Genomic DNA, 21,154 nt, shown 5'->3' on the forward strand with positions numbered 1-21,154 from the left:
CTCGAGGGTATTTCTTAGTTTGTCGCATTCTAACAGAGCAGACTGACTACAAAGTTGAAATGTTGAAGAACGAATGTAGTTTCTTCAAAAATGGATTTGAGATGAAGTAAAAAATATATTAAAATAGATTTAATAAATTCTCATTAAATAATTTTTTTTCATTATTAATTATATTAAGAATTTTTATTATGTTTATTTATATTCTAATTAATATTAAATTATTTTAGAATATTGAAAATTTTTGCCTACTAATGAGAGAGAATTATTTAAAGAAAAGGATCTTCAGCCCTTTGCGAATGTGACACATTGTATATAAGATATAGAAAGGCATTTACACATAAATAAATATATATATATATATATATATATATATATATATATATATATATATATATATATATATATATATATATATATATATATATATATATATATATAATCTATATAATCTATATAGTACTTGATTACTTATATTTCAATTGGCATTGTGTTCATTGTGTGACGACCGAGAGGAAATCCCCAAGCAATTTATACAGCCAATATTCCTCACAGCTGCAGATTAGTTTCAGTTGATGTTGTTGTTGCTGTTGCTGTAGTTGAGTGCAAAAAGGAAAAGTGGAAAATCAAAGCTGTTTTGTGTCATAGCAGTAAAGCAAAAGAGGAGAACGTCCCAAAACAATTAGCCTGATGTCGCCTGCAGTGCTTTAAAATTAATTTAACTATATTTTGTAATTTAAACAAAAGCCAACAAAAAAAACTCTCGATCTATACGTACATCTGTCTGGAGCTCTGTTCGTGTTTTCTATATTTACTGTACCGTCTGCTCTTCGGCGTGTGCCATTTCATATCGCTGTTGTCGCACAAATTAATTAAAACTATGTAAAATGTTTGTCAAGTTCAAACAATGCAGCTACAAATTGGAACACTCCGTCTAGACGACTTCGCACATACCCTTTCCATTAGCCAACTGATGGCTGCTTAGCTATAAGTAGCCTTAGCTGCCTCATTTAGCATAACATAAAGACATCGACAGCTACTTCTACTACAACTCCTCCAGCTCTTTCGACCCCGCCCACTTCGCCGTCTCTCGCTTTCAAGAGTATTTGCACAGTCTTTATGCTTCGCTAAGCTTTTCTTATTTACTATTCAATGCGGCACACCATTTGCATTGACATGCCGTCGGTCTTCAGAGGGCAGGCATCGAGTTGAGGCAGGTGGGGCCTTACAGGTGGAAAGAAATCATTGAAGCATATTTAATGCCATCAAATATTAATATCGTTGTTTGTTTGGCAACTGTTAGGCTACGTCTTTTTCGGCGCACAGTCTCAACGACATTGCTTGCATATTTTAGGCCTTTGCGTAGTTAGTTTTTTGTTGGCCAGAGAAGAAGGGCGTGGGCTTGTGGCACGGTGTAGTGAAGTAGTTCATCTTTCGAGCATTTCATGCAAATTCTCTAACCAATATTCGTGAATTTAGGCCAACAATTTTGAGCGTTTCATAGCAAAAGGTGCGAGAGGGCTGTTTGAAAAACTTATTATCAAGAATCTGCCATGCTATAAAAATTTAAAAAGGGTTTTCTGTTGAATATTTCGAGTCATATTTTATATATGTTAAGGATATCTATAGATTTATTAAACATATGTTAAAATTCTTGTGGGAGAATAGAGGTTTTCACCAGCCAGGGTTTGTAAGAATAGTTTAAATAAATTATAAATGTTAACATGTGCAAATGACAGATTGCTAATAGACTTTGATTTGACTAGGAATCAAGTCTCATATAGTTTTTTCATACTGAAATTTCCTTTCAAATCCTACTCTCAGCTTTATTCCTCAGAAAGCTAACATTAAGTCAAACAGCCCTCTTGAGCAAACTCAATCTAAAAAGTTTTTAATTAAATTGTGTAATTACTCTTTGATTTAAATCGTTATCGTTCAGTTTTGTAACTCTAGAGTCTTCTTTACCTTAACAGGCATTGCACGTGTGCTGAACCACCATCAGAAGCTGGGCGAGAAGGTCATAGTGACATGTGGTGATAAATCGCATCGCGGTGGTTACCTCAAATACGATCTGGAATTGCGCGAATCGGACACGGTACGTATCCCATCATAACTCACGAGTCGAGTGACGCCTTCTATATTTGTCCTTTACTTTTGCAGATTGTGTTTGCCAAATCGTTTGACATATTCAGTGGGTCAGAGTACACGGCACAGCTGGTGTTGCGCAATCACATCCAAACGGAGAAGTACAGCAATCTGGTTAGTTATAGATATCTAAATGAGTGCTCACATTCATCTCACTCTGTATGCATACGATAATTGCAGATTGCCCACAATATATCCAAGTGCATAAATCAATTGCATAAAGTCGCAGTGGAAGCGTTCACCTGCCGTCTGGTGGCCAAGAATGAGCTCGGTCAAAAGTTAGTGAAGTTGTATCATGTCGAGGCCATATTCGATATGAACAGCAGCCAGTATGCGTGCAAGCTGCTGCTAACGTCCAGTTTTACGGATTTGCTCTCGACACTGAAGGCAAACAATGTGCTGCTCGAGCTGGAGGTAAGTAAGCGAGCTCAGCGTTCAGTGCTCTGAGTGCTTCTGTACAACAAATGAATGCCATTTGGCTAAAATATTTGCTTTGGGTTTAATTGCAGGCTGCGATGCCAAATGGCAATTTGGGTACCATGTCGCTGAAAATGGTGCCGGGCATTAAAGTGTCGCTCGAATCGCTGCAGGTGCACGATTTGAAATCCCAGGAGCTGCACATAACTGGACTCGACAAGGCATTGCAAAAGCTGCAGGTGAGTTTAATTGCTGAGAGAATGACTGAGAGATGGTCAAATTAAAGAGGGAATTATTGAAGAATATTCTGCAATATTCTTCTGAAATTTCCTCTTTAATTTGACCAACTCTTAGCCTGATAGAATAAAGTAATATGTAGGAGTAGTAGCTTATAGTAGGGTATATTGCTATATGTTCGTAAGTATTACTATGCATAATATATATATTTTATGGTAGTATATATAGTATATAATATATATAAATTTATATATATAATATACATAAATTCATCTATGTGCCGCAGAAGGAGATACTATGGCTTCTGCTTGGATTACTTCGAGAGACATTGCCTAAAATGAAAACTAATTGATTAATATCTGAATATGTGAATATGTGAATGCTGTAAGTCTGAAATGCAGAGATATATGTATTTATCAAGCATAAAATGAACATATTGAACTTATCTTAGCTAGTTGAGCAAGGTCTTCCAGTCGTGGATAACGATATGTAAAAGAAATTTACAATTACTCATTGCCACAGAGAACAAATTTAAGCCAGTTAAATAATATTTTGAATTTGACAGTAAGAAGTTTCCGTACAATTGGAAGCTAGTTTCTCATTATGTGCTGTGAAAATTATAATTAAAAAAGAAAGTTTAAAGAGTCAAAACAAATTTTAATGAGAATTCAAAAATTTAAACTATAATTAATTGACTCAATTTTTAAGCTGTCATAATTTAATAATTTTGCTCTAAAAACAGATACTTTCTGAATCGCTAAAGTAACAACTGGTTAGAAACTGAATATTTTCTGAATAAATAAAGGCAGCTTCCACGTAGTTTCCATTTCATGATGTGCATTTGTCTAGACAAGTGCAACGAAATTGTGGCTGCTGCAGTTTTACTGATTAAATATTTATGTACACATATGTGTATGTAAAGGCATGCTTATACCCCACATACATATGCTGACCAGGATTTCCGTTTGCTTAAAGTCGAAGAAATTGCTCGCTGCTTTTTTGTACCTATTTATACGCTCGCCTTGAGAAACAATCATAAGCTCTAGAGCAGCAGCAGCAGCAGCAGCAGTAGTAGTTGAAGCAGCAGCAGCATAAGGACGCACATTTTATGTGGTAATAAAATACAGGAAATTGCTTTACAATGTACGCTACAGTTTTCAGGCAGTAGTGTAGTAGTCGTGGTATAGCCACTGGCGGGCAGCTCTTAAAGTACAATATTATGTACGACAACTGCTGAGAGTGCGTCCAACTGAAGTAGACTAGACACTGGGAGACTGAGCGACTGGGTGACTGAGAGTATTCCATGAATTTGAAAGTTCTTGTGGACTGTCCTTGGCAGTTAGTCAGTCGAGACTATTGTTGCCAATGCCGTTCGCTGCTGCTGTTGCCGCAAGTAGTTGCGGCTTCTTACGCCAGAGCAGCTGCCTCGCAATGTCAATGTCCACCCTGAGGGCTTCATACTCCCTTCTCTTTTCAGCCCATTCTTTTCTCTGATGTCATTTGAAAAATGTAAAATGACAGCATTTTGCTTGACTTCCCTTTCCGGTTAGCTTGAGCCATATTATTCGCTCGCTTGCCACTCAGAAATATTAGCTACATTTTGAGCCACTCTAATTATGGTTAAGTGCCCAACATTTGAAATATGCCGCATAATTTGCATTAGCTGCAAATTTGCAGTTTGGCCAACTTGGCAAATGCATTAATGTCCAACACTCAACTCTGTCTGTTGTTCAGTGCTCCACTGATGTACCACCGTCTCACTGTTAAGCAAAAAGGACATGCACAGGACATGCAACACTCGATTGCTCAATTCAATTGCGCATGTACGGGTCGCCACTTGTGACCATCGCACAAATCGCATCAATGGAACTTCAAACTGTCGAGTGTGTGAAGTGGACATGCGATACAGCTGCCCATTGTCATTGTCATTGTTATTGTCATTGTCATTGTCATTGTTGTTGTTGTTGTTGTTGTTGTTGTTGTTGTTGTTTTATTGCTGCTACAACATTATAAGTAGACTCCAGGCAAGCTCTTAAATGCTATTCTTGTACAATGGTCACATTATGCACTACAGCGCAGAGCATTATAGCTTTATGGGGTTATGTGTAACGGCTTATAGCAGATAACTGTTTTAACTTAACCATGTATATATGTTATGATATGCAATTTATTGCATTGTAGTAGTATCTTATTAAATGGTGCAATAGAAGTTGGTCTAGCCAGTTGTGTTTGTCTGTCTGCCGATCTCGTTGCATTTATGTGACATATTATTATTAAATAAATTCAACTTTTGATATATTTAAATAACATTGCCTTATCAATATATACAAACTTTCTGACTATTCAAATTTTTTCCATTAAAATAGTTTACAGCCTATTTTATGTCTTTCCAACGTCTGCAATTGATTTTTGTCTCACTCGCACTCAGTGTGCAACGTGGGTATATTAACTAAAGTCGCTGTGCATTATTTATGCATATTAAAGCATTAATTTCTTATATTGTTGATTATCAACAATTAATCATTTAAAGTTGCTGCAGACCACAAAAAAAAATATATATGCACATGAAGCCAAATTATGCGGCTGTCAATTCCAGTGCACTCGGCAAATTTTTATTAAAATTCACATTACAAGCAGGACAGATATCCTGACACATATTTATATATATATATATATATATATATATATGTATTTGCATATTAATGCGCATATAGCTTACATCTGTATACAATTTACATGTGCGACCTTTTAAAAGCGCATTGGTCTGCATAATTTTCAATTAATTATTAAATATTCTTCATGTATTATCAATGGGCTAATAAGAACTGTTGTTGCTACTGCAGTAAGTGCTGCTGCTGCTGCTGCTGATATGCTTGCACTTCCGTTTATTAACAATGTTGATATTTTTATATATATTTTTTAAACTATTTATTATTACATTTTAATATTATTATTGATATATGTATTTTGAAATACCCTGTAGAAATATATTTTCAGCAAAAGGTTAGTTGCTGCTTAAGCAGTGCTGTGAATGCTACTTATATGTTTACCAAGAACTATATTTATTGTAGCTATGAGCCTTAAAGAGCTGTCAGCTTAAATATTTATGTATATTTTTTATCTGCTATATATGTATTTAATTGTACAGAATTTCGACGTAACATTCGGTATGTTCGTTTCTTATTCATATACTGCCCAGACTTCTATGTAGCTTAGTTAGCCAATTACACAGACATTTTAAATTAATATAACTTTTTGTTACCAACAATGCAGTCGGCTATGTCTGTGTATAGCATGCTTATTTCTTTATTTTTGGTTTGAATTATTGCCTGTTTGCATATATCATTAAGGCCATGTGTTAAACTGCTATTCTATAAGAATCAACTTTACTTTTTATTTTCATAATTTAAATTTTATAACATTTTTATAGTGTGCACTTACTTTTTTAGGCAACTGTTTCATAGAAAGCATTAAGTGGTTTCATATCGTTACAGTTCGACTCGCTGTACCTCAATCTTTTATTAGTTAAACCGACAGCTAGACAGTGTACAGTCCGTTTGAGCAGTATCTTTCAGCTGCGCCAACTCTTAAGTATCTGCCGTCTTCACCTGAATAAGCTTTTGCAGTAAGCTCATTGAATGCTCGACTGTGCTTAAAAACTGCTTACAGGCTAAGTTCCAGTCGAGCACACTTATTGATCAGCTATTTGATAACAGACAAACGTATATTATGTATTAAATATATATATGTATACATTTTTATGTGCGCATAAGTATTCGCACGGATGTGCCAGCCGTGCAGCATCCGTTGCAATAACAACTTTGTTTTTCATTTAAACGCATTAATTTTGCAAATATGAAATGAAAAATGAAAAACAAAATGCCCTATAAAAATGCTCAAATGGGGCATGCGCGACTATCTTATGTTAAGAGATGGCTAACTAAATATACCTTTTAAAGTTGCAGTAACATTTTTTTCCACTTCACATAAATTATTTGCACATTTTCTGCTGCGCATCTTGTCGCCGTATACTCCTGACTCTTGTCACATTTTTGATTGCTTAAATTGTTTTCTTATATGATTATTAATTTGTTGTTGTTGATTTCACACATTTTGCAAATTGCGTCAATTGGTTTCATTTTGCGCCAATTTACTTGTGCAAGTTATTTGCAATGCTTACAGTGTTTATACGCCTTAAATGGAGATATTGAAGTTTTGTGAACAAATATGTAACGTGTTTTCTGATATAGATTGAGATAGGGAAAGGGATAGGGATAGGGATAGGGATAGGGATAGGGATAGGGATAGGGATAGGGATAGGGATAGGGATAGGGATAGGGATAGGGATAGAGATAGGGATAGGGATAGGGATAGGGATAGGGATAGGGATAGGGATAGGGATAGGGATAGGGATAGGGATAGGGATAGGGATAGGGATAGGGATAGGGATAGGGATAGAGATAGGGATAGGGATAGGGATAGGGATAGGGATAGGGATAGGGATAGGGATATTGATAGGGATAGGGATAGGGATAGGGATAGGGATATTGATAGGGATAGGGATAGGGATAGGGATAGGGATAGGGATAAGGATAAGGATAAGGATAAGGATAAGGATAAGGATAAGGATAGAGATAGAGATAGAGATAGAGATAGAGATAGAGATAGAGATAGAGATAGAGATAGAGATAGAGATAGAGATAGAGATAGAGATAGAGATAGAGATAGAGATAGAGATAGAGATAGAGATAGAGATAGAGATAGAGATAGAGATAGAGATAGAGATAGAGATAGAGATAGAGATAGAGATAGAGATAGAGATAGAGATAGAGATAGAGATAGAGATAGAGATAGAGATAGAGATAGAGATAGAGATAGAGATAGAGATAGAGATAGAGATAGAGATAGAGATAGAGATAGAGATAGAGATAGAGATAGAGATAGAGATAGAGATAGAGATAGAGATAGAGATAGAGATAGAGATAGAGATAGAGATAGAGATAGAGATAGAGATAGAGATAGAGATAGAGATAGAGATAGAGATAGAGATAGAGATAGAGATAGAGATAGAGATAGAGATAGAGATAGAGATAGGGATAGGGATAGAGATAGGGATAGGGATAGGGATAGGGATAGGGATAGGGATAGGGATAGGGATAGGGATAGGGATAGGGATAGGGATAAGGATAGGGATAAGGATAAGGATAAGGATAAGGATAGGGATAGGATAGGATAGGGATAGGGATGGGATAGGGATAGGGATAGGGATAGGGATAGGGATAGGGATAGGGATAGAGATAGGGATAGGGGTATGGATAGGGAAATGGATAGGGATAAGGATAGGGATAAGGATAGGGATAAGGATAGGGATAAGGATAAGGATAGGGATAGGGATAGGGGTATGGATAGGGATAAAGATAAAGACAAATATTGTGATAGGGATAGGGAGGCATAGAAAGACAGAGACACATATAAAGATAGAGAGATGGAGAGTCAGAGTTAAAGATTTAAAGAGTTAAGGAGTTGAAGAGTTACTTATATAGTTGGAATGTTAAAGTTGTTAAGACTTAAACATGTATATAGTAGGATAAAACATAGAAACACCTGCTTCATATAAGATTAATTAAGCTGTGCTTTGACTCTTATCTGTAAACCTGAAAACTGAAGAAAATTGATGCAATTAAATCCGATTGCAAGCCGAAGCGAGCTAGCTAATCCATTAGCTAGTATTTATATTGTCAACGTTATTTGAGACTCTCCGTATATGCATTTATGCCATATTTTATAGTTATATTGTTCAGCTGCAGGTGGTTTCATTTGATCAAAAGCAAAAAAGCAAAAAATAAAAGCTTTTTAGGTGACAATTTGAGAGAATTGCAATTTCAAATCAAAAATGTTCTACAACAGAGGCATAAGAATCAACAACATATTTGACAAACACTTGAAAATACGCACAGCAGCTAGCAAATATCTGAGCGAGTGTGTGTGTGCGATTGTGTGTGTGTGTGTGTGTGTGTGTGTATGCGCTGCTATTGTCACAGAAATGCTTTTGGTTTATACATTTTAATTAAATGAAATTGCAGCACGTGGAGAAATTGTCACACACTGAGGCATACGCATCGTTATACACACACACACACGCACACTCACATATACTCATACACACACACGCACAATCATGCATCAGCCACAATCAAAAATTGCATTCGTTTTGTGTTTTTGAGGAAATTGCAAATGTTGCCCAGATGCTTTGCTGTTTGTCGTTTGTTGCTTGCTTGAATTGCCACGCCCCCTTATTTTAAGCTTATCTTGCCCATTCGCTGCAGCGCCCATTGCCTTTGACTATTTGCTATAAACAGCAGTTGTTGCCCTGCTGCTAATGAGCCTTTGCAAATAAATATCGTAAATCATTTATGTTCTTAGCTTGCTACATATCCGCATAAGATTTTCAGCTTAAATTTAATTAAATTTGTTATTTTCTTTTCTTCTTCTTTCTGTTTCAGGTCAAGCCCTCGGACTCGAAATACTTTACCATCGAATTGATTGAGCAGGCGCACGGCATTAGCAAATATCGTGTGCGTTTCTTTCAAGATTTTCCACTGGATGCACATTTCTATGTGCTGATTCATTCGCCGGAAACAAATCAGAGCGTTGAGGTGAGTTTTTCGTTACAAAAGGTTTGCCCATTCACAAAAACTGTCAGTCAACTAGCCAAAAACTTGATAAATTGTTAAAAAAAAAACAAAAAAAAAATTCGAACTCGAATTTAATTTATTGCCTGAATTTGATAGCTTCCAAACGAATAATTGGACCCGAGTCCTTTTTCTTTTTGGCTGTAAACATTTTGTGTGTTATAATTGGACATGTGAAGCGTTAGCACTTAACGTGTAGACAAATTCCCTGTGCAGATATCCCTTAAAATTGCCAAAAACCAGTTTAGGCAATCACGACAGATATACACTCTCAAAGCTAGTAGAGTTTGTTACTTAAAGTTGTTTTACATATATACTAGGTTAAGAAACTTGAATACATGCATCGATAACTTATTAAAGTGTGCTTAAATCGATAAATATCTATATTCAGTATAAGTCTTCTGTGTGTAACGTTATACTAAACAGGGCATATGATCGAAATGACATTACACAGAGTATGCCACAAAGGATATGCCTTACATGCTGAACTATACAGTATATACTATATAGGGTATGACATAAAGGGCATATCATCTGACCACTCTGACGTATACCACATATGTTATGCTATCGTAGAGGGTATATCTTACAGGGCATGTGTGAGATTACAGTATATGCGATCAAGGGCATATCACTCTGACAATGCCATAAACTATTTGGCACACTTGCCAGACCAGACAGGGTATTTCACACGGGCTATGCCATACTCCACAGAGTCCGCTTCAATTTGTGTTTGAAAATTGATTTGCTTCGCTTTGTATACCCTAGTAAAGGGTATTCTACTTCTAAACTTGTTCTGTTGCTCTATATTTGTTTTGCTAAAGCTCGCTTCGCGCTGCTGCTATGAAGAGTCTTGTCAAGCAGAATAAATATGTACAAATCCACTAAAAATATCAAATGGAATCATATAAGACTTTCATATCAAATCACTGCCCCGCGCCACGTTTTTTAGAGTATTTCCACTTCGGTTTCTTAGCGTTGCCCGTTTGCTTATTGTTGTTATTCAGTTGCGTCACGTTATTTTGTAATATTTCACTAAAAACATTTCAAATGCAACATTTTGTGTACATATTCCGCTACGTTTTCAATTTCGCCACAAAATTTTGTTTATTTTTGCTGCAGTTGTAGAAGGAGGAGCTGCAGCAGCAGCAGCAGCAACAGCAGGAGCAGCAGCAGTAAGCGCAAATGTAAATACGCTGGCATTGGCATTTTTCATTGGTTACCTGATGCCATTAGATAGTGCAAACAGACTGATAGCAAATGCCCCACAACAAGCCCGAAAAACTACGACGAGGTGGCGCCTTCCAAAGCGTGGAGGTGCGCGTATCAATTTGTTGCTAAAGTTTTTCCACCATTTCCTGTGGCGCCTCTCCGCACAGCAATTGAACTTCCTGTGCACGTGGCCAAATGTTGTGGCCAACAGCAGTTGTTGCTGCATTTAAGGCAGCCAAAAGGCCAGCAAGTAGCCAACAACAGTAACAACGACAACAACAAAAAATAAACCGGAATTGCATAAATAAGTTTCGTTTATGTACAGCCGGGCGAATGGTCAACAGCGAAATGGCGTATATCTCAGCTCAGTCAGCTCCATTCCATGTCCATGTTACCCTTCACAAATTGCATAAATTTTCAGGGTAGGCAGAGCTTGACACAGAGCGAAGGGGGCTCTACCCCTATTCCCCATTGCCCAATGGGTTCATCTATAAACGCTATCTCGCATACAGAGCTGCACATAAACAAAGGAAAATGTCGTTAAGTATGCCCGAACTATCCCTACCCCACACTGCTATACCCATCTTGCGGCCATTGTGTCTGTGTCATCTGTGGTTATGTGTTCATCCAATGCATGGGCCATGGACACACACATCATGTCTATAAATTCACTACCATAAGTCGATCGCTTGTTCGCCGTCTCGCAGGCGTTGCACGCTCATTTATTAGCCCCCTCGGTAAAGCCGCCATCAAGAGACTCTGGTCAGCTTTCAGCTTTCAACTTTTTGGCCAGCTGTAAACGTTTAAAACATTGAATTGCTCAACGCAATTGCGCGAATCTTATGAAATGTGCTCTTAATTCCAGCTATTTTTCAATTGGGATCAGTTTGGAAGCAGTTAATTGAGTCTTAGTGGAGGTAAAACAGCTTGCAAGAAATTTCTGATGGCATGATATACAATATATAAATCTATAGAGTAAAGAATACAGGATTAGGGCATATAGTTTTTAATAATTTAATTTATTTAGTTTTTGTTAGTTAAGGTGTGAGTTGAACCTATTGATAACGATCTAAACTATTTTTAGATTTCTAGTTCATACTTTGACTTTGGCTTTACTTGCGCCACCATTTTCTTCAGGGGTTCTCTTTCAGCCCAATTTGTATCTATTCAAATTTGCTCTTATTAATAACATTAGTTTTAATATTTAGACTTTTCAAATTTTATGACAAATATATTAAAAATTTGTCCTTAACTGCTTCAGTTCCACTAGTTTAATTAGCTTCATTGATGTTGCATTTAAAGTTCTCAATAGTTGAAATTTGCATTTCAAGTACATTTTTGAGAATTCTTAGAGGTTTCATAATATTACTCTTATTTTATGAATAAATTTCTTAGCAATTTTAGACTTTTTAGACTATATAAAGTACATAGACTTTTTAAAGTATCTAAAGTCCACAGCTCATCTCATATATTCAAAGCTTGCCTAATTTGAATCTTTGTCATTATCCTTTTCTATACTACAGCTTGATTCCTCTATTCTGTGGGTTTTAAAATGTTTATTAAATTTTTATCTTAAGAATTGCTACAATGCCCTTCACTTAACGTCTCTTATTGCCAGCTTTTGTAGCTTGATAAAAACTAATTGGATTTTCCGCTTCGAAAACATTTTCTTCATGTCTTATGCTCTAGATTGATTTTACATTGGAATTTTATTTGGGATTTTTGTCGTAGGCAGCATTTTACTTATTCATGAAGTGAAGGGGCATATTGGTTTTTATGCAATGTCCATTCGACCATTCGTATGACCGCAAAACCTTTCGCTGCTATTGAAGCTAGAGACTTGAAATATACCCTTATCTTATAAATTTATCTGTGGTATAAATTGGTATACAAGTTAAACATTCGATTCGCAAGATCAATTTTTTAATTTTAAATATATGCAAAATATATGAGCTTTATAACTTAACCAAAACTTGAAACGATCTTCATCGTCTACCCAGTTTTTATTTACTTCATTATATCTGTCTGCATTTGGTCAAGTCTTAGGCAATCTCTTAGCTTAACTACTATCTTCAACTGCAGCTCACAGTTGGCATTTTAGGGTCAACTTTTGGCTGAGATGTCAGCTGGAAGTGAAAACCCTTCAGCACTAAATACTAAAACATGACCATTTTTTCTGTTTTAATTTTTGTTATTTAGTTTGAAATTGTTGTGCTTGGGCCTGAGGGCTTAACTTGCTGTGGAAAATATATTGCAATTGAGAAGTGCATTCCATGAATGTCAATTGAAAGGCCAGTTGCAGTTGCAGTTGCGGTTGCAACTGTTGCAGCTGGCAAAAAGTTGTTGCAATTGCTTATAATTGATTTCAATGCGTTTTGTTTATGGTATTTTATCTTCCTTTTTATGTGGCTTTTACGTTGGTCACTATCCCTGTCTTTCTCTCTCTCTTATTTATAAATTTTGTGTGCGTGCGTCCACAAGGATTTCGAATAAACTAAAAAGTTGCAAATCCCATTTGCTGCAGTGAAAGTTTCTTTTCTTTTTTTCTAGCTATTCCATCTCTTTCTGCATTTCTTTAACCCTTATGTTTGCTTACTGTCATTGCAGGTGCCCATTTTGGGCGACACCAGCGTGGGCGAGAAGTGCGATGGCCGACCCGGCGGATTATTAATACAGCATCTCATCGATAATCTGGGCTTCATTCTAACAACGAGCACCATTGTCATCATGTCGATCTGGAGTAAGTAAATTCCCAATAGCAGTTATGCCTAAGTAAATTCACATATTAATATATTCTATTGTTGCATAAATCATGCAAGCTGAGGGCGGGGACGGTTTTCCCAAATGCTCATAAATCATAAGAGGCCAGACCCACGACTCGGCTCTGGGTGTCGTTGTTTGCAGTTAATCGCAAATTCCATGAATCTTTAATCAAGCTGAACAGCGCGCTGCGTACTTGGCTTCTTTTTTACTCGCTCGTTAAGTGCAAAGAGAGTATATTGATTCACCAAAAAAGTCAGCTGACCGTAGTCCGTCTGTCGATGCGAGCTTCTGACTGTCCGTATACAACAATCAACACCGATAACTACTAGTTAACTGAAATTGTAGATACAATTCTGAATACAAATAGATATATGTCGAAAGATATAGATAACTTATTTAAGCTTCATGATATCGATCTTATTTAAACTTAATGATATCGATAACAGCAGAACGTAAACGAGCTTTAATTTTTTGCGCACATTTAAACTTCATGATATCGATAACTAATTTAAACTTTATGATATCGATAACTTATTTAAACTTCATTATATCGATAACTTATTTCAACTTCATGCTATCGATAACAGCAAAACGTAATCGAGCTTTAATTCTTTGCGTACATTTGGTACGTCCTATAAGATAGAGTAAAAAAATTACAAATTCATTAAAAGCTACATAAAATGGCCCATAGAGGGCGTCACAGATCGATAAAAAAACGATATCTTGCAAAGTTTTAGAGCTAGGCTCAAGAACTTTTGCAGTTGACCGCTGCTATAGCTACATCTATGAATGATTTGTAAATCAAGGAATATATATTTGACTTCAGCGAGTATTACGCAGCTAGGAGTGCGCACAAAGGCGACGTTGTTACTAGTTGTAGTTGCTGCTGCTTGCTGCTTCTTTCGTTACCTGCAGTACGCAGCTTAAGTCCAGGCAGCCTTGGCGGCGTTATCCTTTGACGCAGTCCTTTTTAGTGACGCTTCATGGGAGCTGCGTTTTGGGACAACGCTTCGTTAAACTTTGCCATTTCTGCTTGCATTTTTACACGCAGCTGTGCAGACCGAATGAACTCCAGCTGTGCGTGGGCGGCGGAGGCGTGTCCAAGTTCGGTCCGCAAAAGTTTTGCTTTTTCGGAAGGGAGAGCGCGCCGTGTTTGCCATTTTTCAATGTTGTCTATTCGGGTTTGCCACGGCTAGAGACGGACCTACGAGCGTACGGACGCACGGGTGTTATCGCAACGAAAACACTTTACACCCAATAAAAAACGAGCCAAAAACGAAAGAGAAAGAGAGAGTGAGAGAGAGAAAAAAGGAAAACAAAAGTGAAGTAAAGGTAACTGTAGCTAACAAAACTTAACCAGGGTTTACCTTGTTCGCTTGCCAACCGCAAAGCTGATAACCAGCAACTTTTCCCACTCTACTTCTACACCCGCCGCCTGCCTGACAATCTGCGTAGACACACGAAGCAACAAAAAAAAGTATCAACAACAGCAACTTGCGACTTGCGACTTGCAACTAGCAACTTGATTAATTGCTAGCTACATATAAGCAGCTATATACTATATATATTTATATATCTGTGTATACAGTATAATACATATATTTATTGCCTGCAGCATATTTATTTTTTTTAATACCCTAAACTCATTGAAAAGTGCATTTTGGGGCAGTATATGTTTGTTAAAACGTATGTAACGGGCAATAGAAGGCGTGGCTGAGCCTATTAAGTATATATGCTCTATTTCTAGATCGATCTAGCTGTTTTTAGTTGTCCGTTCGTTAATTACAAAGGCTAGAGATCTAACTAGAATATGTCCATATCCGATAACTTTATTTTAGCATGTGTTAAAGTCATCGATAACATTAAATTGCAAATATTCTGGTTACATAAGTAATTTGATTCGACTCTGCTCATATGCATATATAAAAATTAATTGAAATTGAAAATAAATGTGGATCATAGAAGAGTGATTCCATTTTCGATAAGTTGTGGCCATCGATAACAATCAGTTGTTGAAATGTTCTATCAAATTTGCTTTTGGATTATGTTTGTATATTTTTCCGTCTGTTCGTTTGCTGCTTAGTTATATAAACCACATAAAATCTTCTATTTCGTATGCAGCTGAAGCTTATTATATGACATGACCTATGTCCATCGATAAAAATCGATTTATTGACTTGGTTTTTGGGCTTAACTTTAAAATTATTAGGGGCAGAGACACCAAATGTTGTATGTATATTTCTTTAGTAAATATTCTATGAATATTTATATATATATTTAATACCTTTACCATTGCCAAATATTGAAATCCTTTGTCAAATAGTAAATAGTCTATTATAAATGCTATCCACGCACTTTACAGAGTATCATCTAGTCGGCCAATGTCGACTAGCTCATTCTTACTTGTTTTAGTTTTTATTTCTAAGTATCCTTTTCGCTGTGCTCTTTATCTTTGCAGTATACATATCCTTCTTCCAGACGCAGGGCGTCACGCAAGTCAACTCTGAGGGTAAGTTTAATTAATAATTTTGAGTGCAGCATCAGCAGCAGCAGCAGCAGCATCAGCCCCCAAGGCAGTGGCCCAACTTTTGCTACACTTCTCTCTATTAGTTTTAAGTTTTTAGTCATTTCGTGCATGAATACCAAAAACTTTTTGTGGGTAGCGATAACAGGCCGCAGTCTTCTCTCCACTATCATCATCATCATCAGTTTTCGCTGCAGAGCCACATACAAAAATTTCTTATTTATGACTTAAACTTTGATTTTTCAGCTGGCTGTTTTTTACTTCGCATTCGCTTCTGCTCTCATTTCTAACTTATTTTCTTTTTTGCTTACCCACTGGTCGTCTATCGGTTTTAGTTTTTTGCTGCTTCTGGGCTGGGTCGGTTGGCCGTGATGTGATTGCAAATTGTATTCACTTGAGAGTGTGTGGCTATAAATACTTGGCGTTCGTTATCGATACACTCGACGACTGCTGTGTAGTAAAAGTCTACCGTTTGACCCCATTTTCAGTGAAAGCCAGCATACTAATCAAGCCTATTGGCTGGCATAAATTACAGCCTGCATGCGTTTGCAAATCAATTGGCTTTCAAATGCAATCACAATCACAATCACAGTCCTGGCTGCCAATATGGCACAAATCTGACTGCAAAGTGTCGTCAATTGCAATAAAGTGTATTGGCAGCTGCCATAAATCACATTAGTGCGTCTAGCATGGACCTTAACATGTAGTTTTCGATTTGCTAGCAGCTTTTAAATAGTTACTTTTTAGACTATAAACTTAATGTTGCTAGAAGCTAATGACTTTTATTCAAATGCATTTACAGCTGCTATAAATCATGAGAGTGACACCAACTTATAGTTTAACATGCACTTGCAGTAACTTTAACGTGCACTGTACAGCAGGCAGCTTATTCACCTGATTAGATTTTATATAAAGTGTCGCTTTAAACTAATGCCTTTTGCATTCAAATGCATCTGCAGCTACAGCAAAATATCATTAGTGTCTCTAACATGCACCTTAACATGACCTTTCCACTTTTCACATATTAGCTAGTGCCAATATCCTATAAAATTACTAACATTAACTTTAGCTTGCACTTAAAAACTTTTAGTTTTTGAAATTTTCATTTTGAATTTGCAATATCAATTACTACAATTTGAGTTTAACAAGAACTTGAACGTGCACTTTAAGTCCTGCTTGTAGCAAATTTGTAAATTGTGGTACATTTTTGAGTTTTAAAGCTTTGTTGTTTATTTACTGTGATAAGCGAACTTCTTTAGCATTTTATCAGCATTGGGCCACAACTTGGCAGCACTCAAATTACCTTAATTACAAAATTAGTCTAATTACTTAAGATTTGTGAAGCACACCCTGGCCCTGGCCACGCCTCCTGCCTCTAATGAGCACTTGGCGAGCTCAGCAAGTTGCCCAACGTCCAGCACACAGTTACCCTGCCTTCTCTCTCTCCCCATCCCTCTCCAAGTCCATCTCGCTCCATGTTCTGCTTTATTTGCACGTTTCTTTCGCGGCCGTCCGCACGTAATTTTTACACTAATTTTAATAGCTAAATTATTTGTTGTGTGTGTGTTTTGTGTTGCCAAAAATGCTGCCTGCTTTTTGTTGGCCTTCATGCTCATTTTTCATGCCCTAAGAACGCTTTACTAATTACCTTCAACAAAGTCTTGCGAGCGTTTAAAAGGTACCATTTCACATGCCAGTAAAAATATCATCAGAGAATTTAAATTGTGTTTTAGTATATGATATTATATTAGGAGGAGCAACTATGATATAGCTTCTATATAATTGTACAATATTATCTCTAGGTTTCCTTTCCTTCAATTTAGCATTCCAAATAAGTAATACTTAGATGATGGAACACCTTTTATACCCTGAACCCTTTCAAAATGGTTTATCAGGATCATCAAGAACGTGTGTCAGACCTCATAAAGTATATATATTCTTGACGATCAGCACACTTTTTTGTGTGTATTTCGAATAGCTTATATAGATTGTAATAAATCTTCTATATGTTTTAGATGCATCCTCTATATTCTATCTTATAGCTTCGCCATCTTTTTTTTCTTAATTTTTCTATCTTTTATCTTAGTACATTTTTTCTTCATTCACGTTTTTTGCTCAGTTACATCTCGCCTCTTGATTAATCGTGCCACTTTTCTTATTCTCGTCGCAGTGTTCCTACAAAAACAAAAGGATAATTTGGATTCGCTCAACTTCTCAAACAACAGCCCACCACGGAATAATACATTTGATGGTCAGTCGCTGCTCAACGTCTAGCGCCAGAGATTCGAGTTCGCTAATTTTGTTTGCAATTCTTTTTTTCAGAACGTTCGTATTCGCAGCGTTCAGTCTCTAGGGAGGAGTCCTATATCTATGGTGTTCCTCAATTGAATACACCGAATCGATCAGATGTTTTGCGTCGTTATAATTAGTCTTTAGGCTGCAGAACTGACTTCCAAGCTGCTAAGTTAAAAAAAATAAACTCAGGTTAAATAAGTAATTAATGTGTAATACAAGAAGATTCAAGAGTTCTGATACCCCTCTTATGTTTGACACCTAAAAAAGAAACTGGACTAAACTAAGTTAAAATTAGAATTAATTTTGCGTTCTTTAAATTTTATATTTTTGATTTATTATAAAAACACATTTTTGAGTTTATGATTTAATAAATTTACTTGAGTTTAATTTTTTTTAGGTATTTTTCATTTTTAAATTAATATTTGTAGATTATTTTTATTTATGTTTTAATTGTTTTTTATGTGTGTGAAATAGAAATGTAAATAATCTATGTAAGAAATTCTTAGATATAGAGATACGTTTTGGTCACATTTGATATAAATTAACTTATTTATTAAACCACATGTTAAATATTTAAGTACTAGTTAAATAACTTTTGTAATAAACATTTTAATAAAAGTAAATTAAGATCTGGGCAAATTGTCTTTAAGTGTATGGTGTATCATAGATGGATTTTTATTTTATAATTATATTTAACAGTTGGATAAAATTAAATAAATATTAAAAAATTATTAATCAAACAGTGTGTGTTTTTAGTTTTATTTATGTATTTATGTATGTCTTTATAAATTAGTATGTTTTAAGCTTACAACTAAAACGATAATCGTGTTACTCAATTAACTCTAGCTGCTGAAATACTCAATGTATATTTAACAGCAGGTTAAATAAAACTAAATATTTATTTGTGTTTATTTGTTTTTTTTTTATTTTATTTTATATTTTATGTTATGATTCCCAAAACATCTAGTTCAATAAATATGATTTGTTGACTTATAATTATATATCATGCATAGTGTCTTAGTCGTGTCACGCTCTTAGCACTAACTGTTAACATTTCTCTTATATTTTTAACATGAAGATATAAAAATAAGGTACAAATTCCCTCTCAATATTTCAATATAATTTCACTTTCGTAAACATCGTTATCTAATTCGTGTCACGCACACATCTCTAGCTACCCAAATCCCAATTGCCTATTTAATAGGAAAGATAAACTGAAAGATGGAAAGACTTCAGTCGCTGGCGCAATTTTGAAGCTTATTCGCTTGTTGAAATGACTGTAATTCGTGTCACGCTCACATCTCTAGCTGCTCAGAGATTCGAAAAGTACATTTCAAAGGCGCATAAACTGCTCTAAGATAACTCTTTAGCATTTGGTGTATAAATTGATGCTTATCGTCGGTTATTCGTGTCACGCGCACATCTCTAGCTGCTAACAACCTACCCAACCCTCCCCATCAGATAATTTCTGCTGTCAAGTTTTCTGTGTCCACGATGGATTCCGCTTTAGCTGAACTCCTCAGCGCACGTGCAAAGCCACTTCAATTACTTTAGCTGATTCTCCTTCGCTGTAGCTGTGTGTGTGTGTGTGTGAGGGAGTCTATGTGTGTGTGTCTGCGCGCTGGCAAAGTGTTAAGTGCTAGCAGGAGTAGTCGAGTGCTCTGTGTTTTAAGCGCTTTTTAGAGCTGAGCTGAGCTGAGCTGCAGCTGAAATGTATGCTACGATTTTTGTTATATATGCATTTCTAATTAGAAAAGCATCAAGTCAAGTATGCCATTAATTTTACATTTGCGCATTTCAAGTGAGCCAGCCAGACCCCGGCCACGCCCACTTGCGAAAAAAAAAATTAAATAAAATGGGCAAGCACTTGGGCATACTTGAAGAGTGCGCCCGACTTTCCATTGATAATTCGCTTTTGTTGTTGTTGCCTTTATTTTATGTTATTAATTAGTTTGCTCCCGCTCTCTTTTTCGCTGCTGCAGCAGCCAATTGGGTCAGCAATTAAATTTAGTTAAGCCTCTCTGCATTCGATACGTTTTTTACTGCTCACGTATATTAATGAGTGCAGCGCACAATTGGGCCGATTGGCTTGATTTATGTAAAGTTTATGCCAGAGTTCGAATTGCCTTAACAAGGCATAAGGGTGTGCGAGTGTGTATGTGTATGTGTGCGTTCAGCTGCTGCTGCGGCTTTGCCTGCTTCATCATTTTAACGCAATTTCCTTGGCACTGAAATGGAAATTTTCATTTCGTTTTGACCTCTTGCTGCTGCTTACCTCCTTTTCATATATAGCATATATACAATAAGTATATTTATTTTTATACCCGTTCAGGAAGTGAAAAGCGAGTATATTGGTTTTGGTATGCAATATCCAGCAGACTGTCTGTTTATGCAGAGCAGCTAGAGATTTGGCATTTGGCTTATGTGGTCTTGCCTCAACTGAAAGATCGCCTCTATCGAAGCTAGAGACTTGCAACTTGGTTTATTTGTTCTCAATGCTTAAAGTCACATAAAAACTATCAAATTTAATTGTAGATTGGGTTTACTATGGCGCGACGATGACCACCTCTAAATTGGCCCAGAGAGACTAATCCATTGGAAGTGGGAGAAATGAAGTTCGAAACGGTGTTTGGCAGGCATTTTGTGTTCATTCTCTATAGAGGAAGAGATGGTGCTGAGTCCGGTTGAAATATTGTATATATGAGGTAATTGTGGGCGTGGCAAATCACGTGAAGAAGCCTAGAACTTACGCAGTTATAGAGCTAGATTCATTTGAACTATATAATCTAGAGTTTTAGAGTTCGAAAAACAAACTTAGGCGCGGAAGTAGCTAATGAGCTGCGCTATAGATCGATCACAAATGATGACATGT

At 36.3% G+C, this 21,154-nt stretch overlaps 1 protein-coding gene across 1 annotated transcript in view; it reads left to right on the plus strand.

The window, feature by feature from the left end:
* Positions 1-18,581, plus strand: part of LOC111600887 (nuclear pore membrane glycoprotein 210) — a 29,346-nt gene extending 10,765 nt beyond the window's left edge. Inside the window, exons 11-19 of the mRNA XM_023317225.2 lie at positions 1,971-2,092; positions 2,158-2,256; positions 2,323-2,556; positions 2,652-2,798; positions 9,300-9,452; positions 13,308-13,440; positions 15,922-15,972; positions 18,158-18,238; positions 18,310-18,581. Of these exons, the coding sequence (XP_023172993.1) occupies positions 1,971-2,092; positions 2,158-2,256; positions 2,323-2,556; positions 2,652-2,798; positions 9,300-9,452; positions 13,308-13,440; positions 15,922-15,972; positions 18,158-18,238; positions 18,310-18,416 (1,127 nt within the window). The 3' untranslated portion in view covers positions 18,417-18,581. The remainder of the gene's footprint in view (positions 1-1,970; positions 2,093-2,157; positions 2,257-2,322; positions 2,557-2,651; positions 2,799-9,299; positions 9,453-13,307; positions 13,441-15,921; positions 15,973-18,157; positions 18,239-18,309) is intronic.
* The last annotated feature ends 2,573 nt before the right edge of the window (positions 18,582-21,154 follow it).

Source organism: Drosophila hydei, unplaced genomic scaffold (genome assembly GCF_003285905.1).
Source record: "Drosophila hydei strain 15085-1641.00,03,60 unplaced genomic scaffold, DhydRS2 tig00008127-arrow-arrow-pilon, whole genome shotgun sequence".
Taxonomy (NCBI): domain Eukaryota; kingdom Metazoa; phylum Arthropoda; class Insecta; order Diptera; family Drosophilidae; genus Drosophila; species Drosophila hydei.